The sequence below is a fragment of the Pseudopipra pipra genome, chromosome 28 (assembly GCF_036250125.1).
Source record: "Pseudopipra pipra isolate bDixPip1 chromosome 28, bDixPip1.hap1, whole genome shotgun sequence".
Classification (NCBI taxonomy): domain Eukaryota; kingdom Metazoa; phylum Chordata; class Aves; order Passeriformes; family Pipridae; genus Pseudopipra; species Pseudopipra pipra.
The window spans coordinates 2,463,951-2,477,111 of NC_087576.1; the positions used below are offsets into that span (position 1 = coordinate 2,463,951).

Genomic DNA, 13,161 nt, shown 5'->3' on the forward strand with positions numbered 1-13,161 from the left:
CTTGGGGATGTGGAAGAAAATACTTATTTTAAGTGCTTACTTCATCCATCATTATCTTCTTTATGGCTCTTTCAACACTGAAAAGGGAGATGCCTTTGGAACACCACAAAAATTTGTATATAAAAAGTAGATTTCCTTTCTCTCTGGACAAAGCCATCGAGGGGAGCCAATAAAAATAAATAGATACCACAAAAATCAGGGTATACATTTAAAAAGCACCCCTTTTATCCTGTCCTACAGACTTCAAATAAATGTTTTACACCCCTTTATCAACCTTTGAAGAGCATCAGTGACACAAGACACACACACCAGCACTCCATGTAAGCATTTCTTTATTGACTTAGCTTTATTGCACTTATTGAAGCCTCCATTATTTTCACCCACCCAAGGTTTCCGTAATTATTTTTAAATGCAAGATAAAGGTAACTTTCATTCCCAGGACTTTTTTTTTTTCTTTTTTTACTTCCCCCCCCCCATATTTTGAAATGTTAAAGTTCTGGATCACCCCAGGAAAAAGACAACCATGGATGGACCATGCAGCACTCGGGGAACAAGCCAGTGGGGGCTCTGCAAGCAAAAAACTCAGACTCTGCACAGAGAGAAACATCAGAATCAGGAACTTTAAACCCCAGTGGTCACTGAAATAAATATGTGGGACTGCAATTTTAGCTCAGTCAATCGTTTATTCTCTTGGCCTGATGGAAAGCAAAGCTGCCTTTAAAAAAATCAAGCCTTCTTCTTCACTTCACTCTCCTCCTTTCCTGCTGCTTCTTTCTCTTCCTTCTCTTCCTTCTCCTCCTCAGCAGTTTCCTGAGACTCCTCCCCTTCTTCAGCTGCTGTTTCTTCCCCTTCTCCTTCCTCCTCCTCACCCTCTTTGGCTTCTTCAGATTCTTCCTTTGCACCTTTAGAAGACAAAAAAAAAAAAAAAGATATTTCACCTGAATGTACCAATCCCAATTTAATGGGAGCCAGGGGAGCTGCACACCCTCTAACCCCCCACATTTTGGCAGCCTGCTGCAACAAAACTGCACAACCAGCTCACCCTGCCTTTCAGAAGGAGTGAAACACTTCATAAAACATCATGGCCTCCAAAAAAAATATCGATTCTGGACTCACTGCTTAAAGCTTCATTCAAAAACTTGGGTTCAAGGAGCAATCTTGTTGCTCTTTAGTTGTAATTAATCATTAGAATTCATCTTTATGCTAATAAATGCCTCAAATAGCTCAGTGGCAACCAGTGCATTTCAGATATGAAATATTGCCACCCCCTGACCCCACTAATTCCATCCCCAGACATCAGCTGACGTTCCCATTATTCCAGGCTGCTCTCTGGGAATTCACATTTAGCTCAGGATGTCCTTGTTCCTCCTTTTTGAGGGTGTCTGATAGCTGAGTGTTGCTTTGCTGCCACCTGAACATTACCAATCTGCTTTTTGGAAGCCTATCACCTGCCTGACACTGGACATTTCACCTTATCTTGGCACTCAACAGTCAGATTTTGCTGCTTAAATGGTTAATCCTGCCACGAGCAGGAAAAGGGAGAGGTTTAATCATTAATAATTGGGATTTCTGAGTTTTATCCCACACGGGCAGGGTGAGGCAGGAAAGAAAGGGGCTGAAAGGCAGGAAAGAAAGGGGCTGAAAGGCAGGAAAGAAAGGGGCTGAAAGGCAGGAAAGAAAGGGGCTGAAAGGCAGGAAAGAAAGGGGCTGAAAGGCAGGAAAGAAAGGGATCCTGGAAGGCAGGAAAGAAAGGGATCCTGAAAGGCAGGAAAGAAAGGGATCCTGAAAGGCAGGAAAGAAAGGGATCCTGAAAGGCAGGAAAGAAAGGGATCCTGAAAGGCAGGAAAGAAAGGGATCCTGGAAGGCAACAAAGAAAGGGGCTGGAAGGCAACAGAAAGGGGCTGGAAGGCAACAGAAAGGGGCTGGAAGGCAACAGAAAGGGGCTGGAAGGCAACAGAAAGGGGCTGGAAGGCAACAGAAAGGGGCTGGAAGGCAACAGAAAGGGGCTGGAAGGCAACAGAAAGGGGCTGGAAGGCAACAGAAAGGGGCTGGAAGGCAACAGAAAGGGGCTGGAAGGCAACAAAGAAAGGGGCTGAAAGGCAACAAAGAAAGGGGCTGAAAGGCAACAAAGAAAGGGGCTGAAAGGAGCTGGAAGTACCTTCTTCCTCTTCTTCAGCCTCTTCTCCTCCCGCTTCTTCCTCACCTTCCTCCTTCTCTTCCTCCTCCCCCTCCTCTGCAGGAGCTGCCTTGGCCTCCCCTGCCTTGGCAGCCTCGATGGTCTCCTCGATCTCGATCTGCTCCTCCTGCACGTGGCTGGAGTAGTAGGTGGGGAAGGAGCGGGTTGTCAGCAGGTAGGAGCTGGACTGGAGCCCCGAGTAGGCAGATCTGCCAAAGCTGGGGGCACTCTGGGTGTAGCCACTGGTGATGCTGCCAACGCTGGTGAAGCTGAGCCTGGTCTCTTCCCCTTCCAGAAGTTTCCTGGCAGGGAAAAAAAAAAAACAACAAAGGGCTTGGTTATTCTGCAGCAGATCCAGCCACGGAGCAAGAAACTGGGATGCTCTGAGAGCAAAATTAGTCCCTAATCAATAACATGAGGCAATGCTACTCTGCCTTCTTGGAATGATTTGTTCCAGAGATGCCTATCTTGGGGGAATTTATACTTCTCCTTGTTAGAAAAGACAGGAAAACCCCTCTAGAATCAGGGAGGGGAAGTCAGAGGAGTATTCTGGCAGCCTGCAGGGTTTCACAGAGCGAGGCAGACCCGACCATTTGAGGTTTAGCAGCTCTAACCCTCGTCTAGCAGCTTTCTCAGGATTCCCCCTTGTGGCATTCCCAGAAAATCTGCTTCGGCATTCGAGCTGCCTCCCAGCATCGGGGACAAAACACCTCACAGCCACTTAGCAGCAGTTCTGCTGCCAGATATTTCACTTTGCAGATTTGCAGGCTGGAAAGAAAGCCTGTTCTTCGAGAGCATTCGAGGGATCTCCTGTTCTGAAAACCAGAAATCTGCACTGAGAAGCTGCACTGACACAAAAATCTCTTCACTAAGCCCAGAACAGATACTTTGATGTGTAAAGACGGAGAACTGAGATCGTGTGTTGCCAAGGTAAAAATTAAAGCTCATTAAAAATTTTGCTTTAAAGAAGTATTTTACCTCAAAAAAACCCCAAATAAATCACAGTTTCTCCCAAGGACACAACACCAGAGAGGACCTGGTTAAACTCTGACACCCATCTATGGAAATTTCTGCTGGAGGAATGACAAGTAACACAAATTGCCTGGAAGAGAAGGGGAATCTGCCCTGAGTTCTGGCTTCCACATACCTGTAAGCTGCAATTTCGATGTCCAGGGCCATTTTCACGTTGAGCAGATCCTGATACTCCTTCAGGTACCGAGCCATTTCACTCTTCGTGGTTCTCAGCTCGTTCTCTAATTTGTTGATTGTATCCTGTTGGATGCAACAGCATAAAATTCTCAATTCTTCCAAGCCTACCAATAATTACAATGGATTTCTCCAATCCTATTAATTTAATCTCGCTCTAGCAGATAGAAAAATAAAAAAAGGACAGCTCCCACTCCACCCTCAGCCAAAAAGGCAACATTTAATGCCTTCCCTGGCAGGGTTTTCCCACCCTTGTATCTACACCCTTTTATTTCACTGCTATTTACCATAAAGAGTCCAATTTTCTGGTATCCAAGTGCTAAAGCACACAGGAAATTGGTGTATAATTTCATTTGGGTTTTAGCCTCTCTGTGCTTTCTCTAGTTTTAGCTTAACTTTTTTTTAATTTTTTTTTAAGGATATCCACCGAGTTGGACTCAATGATCCTCGTGTGTCCCTTCCAACTCAGGATATTCCATAATTCTATGGGGTTTTTAATGAATGAATGAATGAATACAGATCAATTCTTTACAGCTCTGGGGCATTTTGCACCATGATTTCCTGATGCCTCACAGTTTAGATCCACGACACAGCTCTGGCACGAGCTGGAAGCAGTGCCCCATCTCCAGGATCATATGGATCTATGGATCTGTGATACATTATATTGATAATTGATAGCTCTGGGGCATTTTGCATTACAATTTTGGGATAATTTGTGTGCAACACGGGTACAGCAGGAGCATCTCCAGGATCTGACAACCTCCCCCTGCAAACCTCGACCCCCTTTCACCTGCAGACCCCTGAGAGCCTCAACCCCCCTCACCTGTGGGACCCCACAACCCCCGACCCCTTTGACCTGCAGGACCCTGCAAACCCCTCATCCCTCCCCTGCAGAGCCCTATAATCCCCAACCCTCCTCAGATGCAGAATCCTCCAAACCCTGACAGACTCAGCTGCAGAACTGTGGAAACCCCGAGCCCCTTTTCCCTACAGAACCCCACAAACCCCCTCCACCTGCGGGGACCCTTCAAACCTTGACACCCCTCACCTGCAAACCCCATCATCCCCAACCTCCTTCACCTGCAAACCCCATCATCCCCAACCTTCTTCACCTGCAAACCCCATCATCCCCAACCTCCTTCACCTGCAAACCCCATCATCCACAACCTTCTTCACCTGCAAACCCCATCATCCCCAACCTTCTTCACCTGCAAACCCCATCATCCCCAACCTTCCTCACCTGCAAACCCCCATCATCCCCAACCTCCCTCACCTGCAAAACCCTTCAAACCCTGACACCCTCACCCGCAAACCCCATCATCCCCAACCTTCTTCACCTGCAAACCCCATCATCCCCAACCTTCTTCACCTGCAAACCCCATCATCCCCAACCTTCTTCACCTGCAAACCCCATCATCCCCAACCTCCCTCACCTGCAAACCCCCATCATCCCCAACCTCCCTCACCTGCAAAACCCTTCAAACCCTGACACCCTCACCCGCAAACCCCATCATCCCCAACCTCCCTCACCTGCAACCCCCATCATCCCCAACCCCCCTCACCCGCAGAACCCTCCAAACCCTGCCACCCGCACCTGCAGGACCCCCAATCCCCCTCACTGCACGGACCACGCAGACCCCTCACCCGCGGAGAGCCCCAACCCTCCGGCTCAGCATCTCCTCCCGCCCCCGCGGAGACCCGCCAGCCCCAAACCCCCCGACCCGCGGAGCCCCCCGACCTGCAGGGCGGAGATATCCGCGCTCTGCTTCTCCTCCAGCTCCTGCAGCTGCTTCTCCAGCGCCTCGTTCATGCCGCGGGTGGCCTCGATCTCCAGCGTCTTGGCTTTGAGGAGGCGGCGGCTCTCGGACACCTCGTCCTTGGCGGCCCGGACGGCGTCGGTGTTTTTGGCCGCGCTCTCGCTGAGCACGGTGAAGCGGCTGCGGAACCACTCCTCGGCGTTCTGCATGTTGCGCGCCGCCAGCTTCTCGTACTGCGCCCTGATGTCGCGCAGGGCCGCGGACAGGTCGGGCTTGGCCGACACGTCCATCTCCACGGAGAGATGCGCGTACTGGATCTGCGCCTGCAGCTCCGCCAGCTCCTCCTCGTGCACCTTCTTGAGGAAGGCCAGCTCGTCCAGCAGGCTGTCCACCCGCTTCTCCAGCTCCGCCCGCGCCAGCGCCGCCTCGTCCGCGCCCTTGCGCACCTCGAGCAGCCGCGCCTCGGCGTCCTCCCTGCTCAGCACCTCCTCCTCGTAGCGCGCCTGCAGCCCCCGCAGCGTCTCCTCCAGGCTCTCCCGCTCGCCCTGCAGCGCCTGCTTCTCGCTCGTCGCCTCCTCGGCGGCCAAGCGCAGCTCGCGGATCTCCTGCTCGTAGAGGGCGCGGAAGCGGGAGGGCTCGGCGTGCTTCTGCCGCAGCACCAGCAGCTCGGCCTCCAGCACCTTGTTCTGCTGCTCCAGCTCGTGGACGCGCTCGATGAAGCAGGCGAAGCGGTCGTTGAGGTCCTGCAGCTGCGCCCGCTCCTGGCTGCGGATGGACTTGAGGTCGTTGCTGATGGCGGCCACCTGGCTCAGGTCCAGGCTGTCCACCGAGTGCAGGAGGGAGCCCGAGGCGCTGGATGTCGCGTAGCTGCGCCGCACGGACACGGAGGACACGGGCGCGGACAGGCTGGAGTACGCGGAGCGCGCCGAGCCGAAGCCGCCGCCGCTGCTGCGCACCGACACATGGATGCGCGGGCTCTCCGCGTACCGCCGCTTGTAGGACGGGAAGAACGGGTCGTAGCCGTACGAGCTCATGGTTGCCGAGGGGGCGAGACGCTGCTCTGCGGAGGGGCGATGCCCCGGCGCCGCTATTTATGTCCGGGGAGGGCGGGCGGGCGCGGCCCCCGGGCGGGGACGGGGAGGAGCGCGGCGGCGCGGGGAGGTGATGCCTGGACCACTCCGGGCATCGTCACGGGGAGGTGATGCCAGGACCACTCCGGGCATCGTCACGGGGAGGTGATGCCTGGACCACTCCGGGCATCGTCACGGGGAGGTGATGCCTGGACCACTCCGGGCATCGTCACGGGGAGGTGATGCCTGGACCACTCCGGGCATCGTCACGGGGAGGTGATGCCTGGACCACTCCGGGCATCGTCACGGGGAGGTGATGCCTGGACCACTCCGGGCATCGTCACGGGGAGGTGATGCCTCGACCACTCCGGGCATCGCCACGCCGAGGTGATGCCAGGACCGCGCCGGGTTGCTCCGAGCATCCTCTCGTCGCGGCGATGCTCGGAGCGCTCCGGGCGTCACCGCGGGCACGGGGGGCTGTGGTCGGGCTGCGCTGGAACGGCCCCTGCTCGGACCTGCCTCTGCCCTCCTTGGCGGCAGCCTCGGACCCACCTTTCAGCCCTCCTGGGACCCACCACCCCTCAGCTCTATCTGCAGACCCTCCCCAAGCTGCCCAGGTTGTGTCCAACACCCCCCTGTGTTCTCATCCCCCCTTTGCCCAGCAGCCGCCCTGGCAGAAGCCTCGGGGAGGTCCCAGGTCCCCTCGGCGAGGCTGGGGGGACACACAGCCCTCTCTGCACCCCAGAACCCCCAGACACGTGTAAATAGCATTTTTTTCCCCTTCATTTTGCAGTTCCCACAAGGCACGAGAGCCCGTCGAGCCCCTGCATCCTCACCATGTCCTTTGTTACAAGTGGTTCCTAATAACCAGGTAATTAGAGAATCCCTGAATGGTTTGGGTTGGAAGGGACCTTAAAGCCCATCAAGTCCCACCCCCTGCCATGGGCAGGGACACCTTCCACGAGACCAGGTTGCTCCAAGCCCCGTCCAACCTGGCCTTGGACACTTCCAGGAGAAGCCTGGCTCTGTTCTTTGTTCTTTCATTACAAGAAAGAAGCAGCAAACACAGGGTGGTTCTCAGTCCTGGTAGGAGACATCAATACCTGGTTACCTGGCTTGGCTTCCTCTGTTCCTGGAGATTCCCTGGAGCCAAGTGTGTCTGAGACAGGGACCATAGGGACTGAACATTTATCCTTCCCTAATCTGGCTCCTACTGAGATTAAAGCTGGACAGCTGCATTGCAGCTACCTCAGAGGCAGGTTAGGAGCCACTGGTGGATTCAAACAAGGATTAAAACAAGGCAGTGTTTCTGTAGTGGAGCTTTCTCAGAAGGCAGGAAGGGATGTGCTGAGCACAGACTGCATGGGATGCTCAAAAAGGCAGCGAGAATTCATCTCCCTGAGCCAGAAGGGCAAACATTTTACAAAGTAAACTCTTCAAAGTTTCCCCCAGCAAGGAATAAATGTAGGCATGGACTGGGGGACATTTGTTGAGAGGGACACCCCAAAAATGCTTAGTGGGTTCCTGCAGAAAGGGGGAGGACTCAGTAATGTGCATAAATTAATCTGCCTGTCACTAATTGCAATGGACTTGGGTATTTCTGGCACAAAGAAGTGTTTGCTTAATACCAGTCACCTCCTAAAGGTAGAGCAGGGCTGATTTAATATGTCCCCTACTATTTTCTAGTGACCCCAAACAGAGCATTACCTGTTCTGTGGCATCTTCCTGAAGTTTCAGGGTATTTAAAAATGAGGGTTATTAAGCTGGGAAGGGCAGTGGCCTCTCAGAGGTACAGAGCTGAAATCTCCTCTTCATCTGAGCTCTGCCAGATGGAATGAACTGCACCAAGAGCTCCTCGAGGCTTCAGTGTCACCAGATCCCAGCAGAGCTGCTGAGAGATTTTATTTTGTGAATGCACAGAGTCCTCCTGAAGAGCAGTGGAGCTGCTCTCCCTTTACAAGCACTGCCAGCCAGGCTCCTGCTCCAAATTGCATCCACAGTGTGTTATCTGAATTCCAGCTGCATCCATGGATGTCACAACAGCTCCTCGTTACTCAGACGTGGAATATGCAAAGCAGAGCAGCACAGGCAGAGTTTTATGTGCTGATACATAAATAATAATAATAATAATACAGCAGAGAGTGGGTTTGAAAGGGGAAGAAATGAGCAACACAGGCATTGTAGAGGGGAAGGTTCACAGCAGGCTTGGTCAGGGATGCAGGGAGCTGCTGGTTTTTTCTGGGATGCTCAACTCCTACAAACTGAAATTTCGTGCCAATGGATTTCTGCTAATCACCCCTACATCAACTTGAGCGTGAGATTTAATTATTAATGCTCTCATTTATTAATAAATAATATATCTCAGCTTGTAAAAACACTTTGGGTCGCAGGAAAACGAGCTCTGTAATTGCAGGCTGGTAACATCCTTCCTCACGTTGCTTTAGGGAGGGCAAAGGAGTGGAAAAGCCTTTCCTCTGTGCCAGCAGCCTGTGCCAGGAGGATGGCAGAGTGTGCCTGCAGACAGCCCTGCAGTGTAGAGTTTCCCTGTGACTCAGAGCTAAGGATGGAGCTTTGCTACTACAAAGAAAAAAGAACTACTACTGGAGGCATCCTGCTCCCAACCCTTGCATTTCCAGGGCCAGGGCAGTGCTGACTGAATTCTGAATTCCCTTTGTCTCCATTTTAGTGCTTTTTGCCATAATGCAGAGGATAATGAAGCCCCTTGATATATTATTGTTAGAAAAATCAATGTATCAGTAGAGAGCAGAGGAATGGGATAAGGGCAGGGCTGGTTCCAAATGGACTGAAGTGTTCTGTGCCCTCACCTGCAGCAGCCCCTGGAGCTGAGCTGAGTCCCTCCTTGTGCCCCTTTCCATCTGCTGGAGCTAAAGCTGCTCTTGGGCTGGTTCAGGGAGGTCTCAGTGTCACCCTTTCATCTCGAGGTCCATGTTCACCCCTTGGAAACCTCCCCTGGCCTGGCTGGCCCAAATAATGCAAATTATTCTGATGAATGACACAGGAATAGAATGGCAGCTGGGGCTGCCCCTGGATCCCTGGAAGTGTCCCAGGCCAGGCTGGAGCAACCTGGGCTAGTGGAAGGTGTCCCTGCCACTGGAATTAAATCATCTTTAAGGTCCCTTCCAACCCAAACCATTCCAGGAGTCTATAAATTCTCCTGCTGCCTAAGCAAAAGCAACAACTCCAGGACAAACCATCCCTGTCCACACCTTTTCCTCTGCTCCATCTTTGTGCATTGAAGTCTAGTGGGGTTTGCCTTTGTTTTAATCAAAGAATTTCCCCAGCACAAAGTGTGAGAGGTGGAGGTGGGTGGCAGGGTGGAGCCTGCTCTTATTTCAGAAGCTGTGCCTGCACAAAAATGGAGCAGTTCTAAGTAAAAAAAAACCCAAAGCATTGGTTTTCCTTTATTTTTTAGATTGTTACTACTCCATAAAGCTCTGAGGGAGCGGGGAATCAAGCAGTGCCTGTTTTAATTAATTCATATTTAATTTATTTATGTAATGACATAATTTAGATTTGATTTATTTGGATGTTGAAAACATTCATTCAGCAGCTCTGATGTGTTGTACAACACAATATACAAAATGAGATATATAAAAAGAGATCAGTGCATGGTACCTACACCCACAAAGAGTACCCACACAGTATAATTCTACTTTCCACAGAGCAAAGGAGGATTAAACAATGTCCTTTCCCAGTGCTCTGGAACTGTGAATAAATCAGAGCCAATTCAAAAATCAGCCTCCAGTGGCACTGTGTTATGGATTGATGGATTTTTCTGGATCAGAGGAGTTCTGGAGGAGAAAGGGGGGAACTGGAACGGGTCCAACAGAGCAGTCACTGCTTTGTGCCACCCTTAGTGCCATGGGAATGCTGCAGCTTTAGGACCTGCAGGTCCTTGACCCTGTGCTGAACACACCTGAACCACCTTCTTCCCCTTGCCCTGAAGTCAGGAACGTGGATTTGTCTCAGATTATACCCAAATCTCTGCAGGAGCTGAACTGAAACAGGTGAATCAAAATGCTCTGCTGGGCTTTGATGAATTGGAACAAATCTTACATTTTAGGAATTCTTCTTCCTGTATTTCAAACAGCCCTTTTTAAGAGGAGACAACACCAACAGCAATTTCAAAGCCCACACAGAACTTTGTCTGCAAGGACTGAAACCCAATATCTGGAAGACTCAGAAGGAATGCAAATAAGTATTTAATTTCTTTCTTTTGAAGCCCTCTCTGCTTTGTTTGTGCCATATATAGCAGGTGCCTGAGCAGCTTTCATTCTTTTATTATCCCTTGCACCCATTTCTGAGCACAGGAACAGCAATTTGCTCACTTTGAGTTTGTTCTGTCTCTTGATTACAGGAGCTGGGGGAAACAGGCAGCCAATTCTTTCATCTGAGCCCTCTCAGGGAATGTTTAATTAGAAGATTCATTAGCTTTGTTTACTCCTTGGCTCAGGACTCCAAACTGAGGCACAGAATCTGGTGGCAGATTCCTCCTTGGTTCTTAACTCCCAGAATCAATCCAGTGGATGTCCTGCTTTTGGTTCCAGGAATTAAATGTAAACTGAAAGGATTTGGGGCAAATCTCACAATGGTTTGGGTTGGAGGGGACCTTAAAAATCATTTAATTCCACCCCTGCCATGGGCAGGGACACCTCCCACTAACCCAGGTTGCTCCAACCTGGCCTTGGACATTTCCAGGGATCCAGGGGCAGCCACAGCTTCTCTGGGCACCCTGGAAGAGAGGAAAGTGCCTTCACAGCACAGCTGAGAGCACAGGGAGGCTCAAAATGCAGCCAGAGACTCCATTTCCTCCCTAAAACTTGCCAGGATGAGCAAAAATATCCAAATTATTTATCCAAAATAAAGATAAAATGGGGGTCAAAAGGAGTTTTTATTCATGGGCTGCGTGGACGAGTAAAAGGCAAAGAGATCTTCTGGTTGTACCTGCAGGGAGGTGAAGCCCAGGGAGCTCCAGATTTCCAGGAAGGCCAATGGACCAGCCAGGTAAAGCAATTAATGTCCCTAAGGCAACTGAAAAAATCAGTGAAGATTTAGCCACGTGAACATTTGGGAATGATACAAATAAAATGTCTGAAATAGAAGTTTTCAGCACTTGAGTTTTTACCATTTAAGGTTCCCCACGAATCATAGAAATGGCTGAGAGTTAGAGGAGTTAAAGGGAAAAGAAAAGGAAAAAAATCAGGAGTTTTAATGTAAGTGAAATAAAAAATTGCACAAATGCAAAGAAAAAACAGCAACTCCTCGTCTTCCCTTATTAGTAGGATCAAGAAAACCCCTCCTGACCAAGCTCTGCCATGGGGACCTCTATAATTTCTAATTTAATGAATGTTTTAGGGTGGGGCAGAGCCCTTTGCTCTCCAGGAGGGGAAGTGCCAGAGATGAACCCCCTGCAAACCTTTCAGTTCAGTGAGATTAAATCAAAGCAGAGCAGGGGAGGCACCTCCTGTTCCATCCCATCTCATCCCATCCCATCTCATCCCATCCCATCCCATCCCATCCCATCCCATCCCATCCCATCCCATCCCATCCCATCCCATCCCATTCCATCCCATCCCATCCCATCCCATCCCATCCCATCCCATCCCATCCCACACCTGCACAAACTCTGCTCCTGAATAAACAGATCCAGCCCCAGGAATCTGGGGGATGCAGGAAGGTCTGATGGGGGAAACAAGAGGCTGCAGAAATGTAGGGATTTTCATTCCTGTGCTGCAGAGCTGAGCCAGTTCAGCTCATTCCAGTCCCTCACTGCAGCACAGCCCTCAGACAGGTTTATTGCTCCCTTTTTCCCAGGTTTTATGGGCAGCAGCACGTGCCAGAGCAGGAAATAAAGGATATTTATGTCCTGCCAAGAAATGCTCGTCTCTGTATGTGGGGGAAGGTGAGACCCACACCCCAAAAGGGGCTTTGTGCTCACCCCACGTGGGAAAATATCCCAGGATTTAAACAACTGAATGGCAGGGAATGTATTCCTGAATTGTTCATCCACGTTCTGAGATCCAAGGATAATCCATGGCTAATCCTAGTCCCAGGATATGTTTTCTTCTGTATTTAATTGATGGCAAAAAGAGCTCAGAGACTGTTTCTCTGAAGATCTGGACTTTTTAAGGTTTAGTATTTTCAGCACCTGCACTGTCACTGTTTTAGTCACTTTAGGAGCCCTCAGGTTAGAAACTTCCAGCAGGAATTTGCTTTTATATAAATTTTAATTGATATAAATAATATATAAATTTATATTATTATATTATATATTAATTTATACAAATAATTTATAATCATTTTGCTTTTCTATAAAAGAAATGCAATATTGAAACAACCACTTCAGAAGCTCTTGGCCCCAGTAATTAACCCACGGGGATGTTTGGACATTAATTGCTTTACCTGGATGGTCCACTGGGCTGGAGACAATAAATAGGGGATTGAGAGAAATGAGGGAGCCACAAATATCATTTTATCTCTCATTTTGTCACCATGAGGGGGATTTTTGGGGAAGATTTTGTGATATGTCTTCGTGCTTTTGAAGTCAGGGAGAAAAGATTTCAAGAGGACTTTTTACTTTTTACTTTTTCAAGAGGATTTTTTTATGGTTTTATTCTGATTTAAGATGACTTCTCAGATTTCAGGAGGAGATAACCCAGTTTGGTTTTTATACCCCTGGAAAGCAGATCCTTGAGTACTTTTTGTACTTTTTGAGTCTGTTTCTTTCTTTTTTTTTTTTTTAACTTTGGCTCCATTCCACTTGGTTTTAATCTTCCTTCTTCTTTTGAGTGTGGACACAAAGACAGCAAAGAGGGAATTGTCCCATTCCCCAGGGACATCTGCTGTTGTATTTATTGCAGGGATTTGGGCTTCTTTCCACTCCTTTGAGCTCAGAAGTGGCTGTTCCTGCCACTGATGGCACCTTTAAATC

At 49.7% G+C, this 13,161-nt stretch overlaps 1 protein-coding gene and 1 long non-coding RNA gene across 2 annotated transcripts; one reads left to right on the forward strand and one right to left on the reverse strand.

Annotated features, from left to right (window-relative positions):
- Positions 1 to 315: 315 nt before the first annotated feature.
- On the reverse strand, positions 316 to 6,211 carry NEFL (neurofilament light chain). The gene is made up of 4 exons (XM_064637949.1): positions 5,121 to 6,211; positions 3,324 to 3,448; positions 2,159 to 2,478; positions 316 to 902 (listed from the first exon to the last, which is right to left on the reverse strand). The coding sequence occupies exons 1-4, from the start codon at positions 6,171 to 6,173 to the stop codon at positions 727 to 729; spliced, it is 1,674 nt and encodes a 557-aa protein (XP_064494019.1). The 5' UTR covers positions 6,174 to 6,211; the 3' UTR covers positions 316 to 726.
- A 319-nt stretch (positions 6,212 to 6,530) lies between these two features.
- LOC135403579 (uncharacterized) lies at positions 6,531 to 10,563 on the forward strand. Its single transcript, XR_010425434.1, has 2 exons — positions 6,531 to 7,080; positions 10,321 to 10,563. It is a non-coding gene; the product is annotated as an uncharacterized LOC135403579 (long non-coding RNA).
- Positions 10,564 to 13,161: the final 2,598 nt, after the last annotated feature.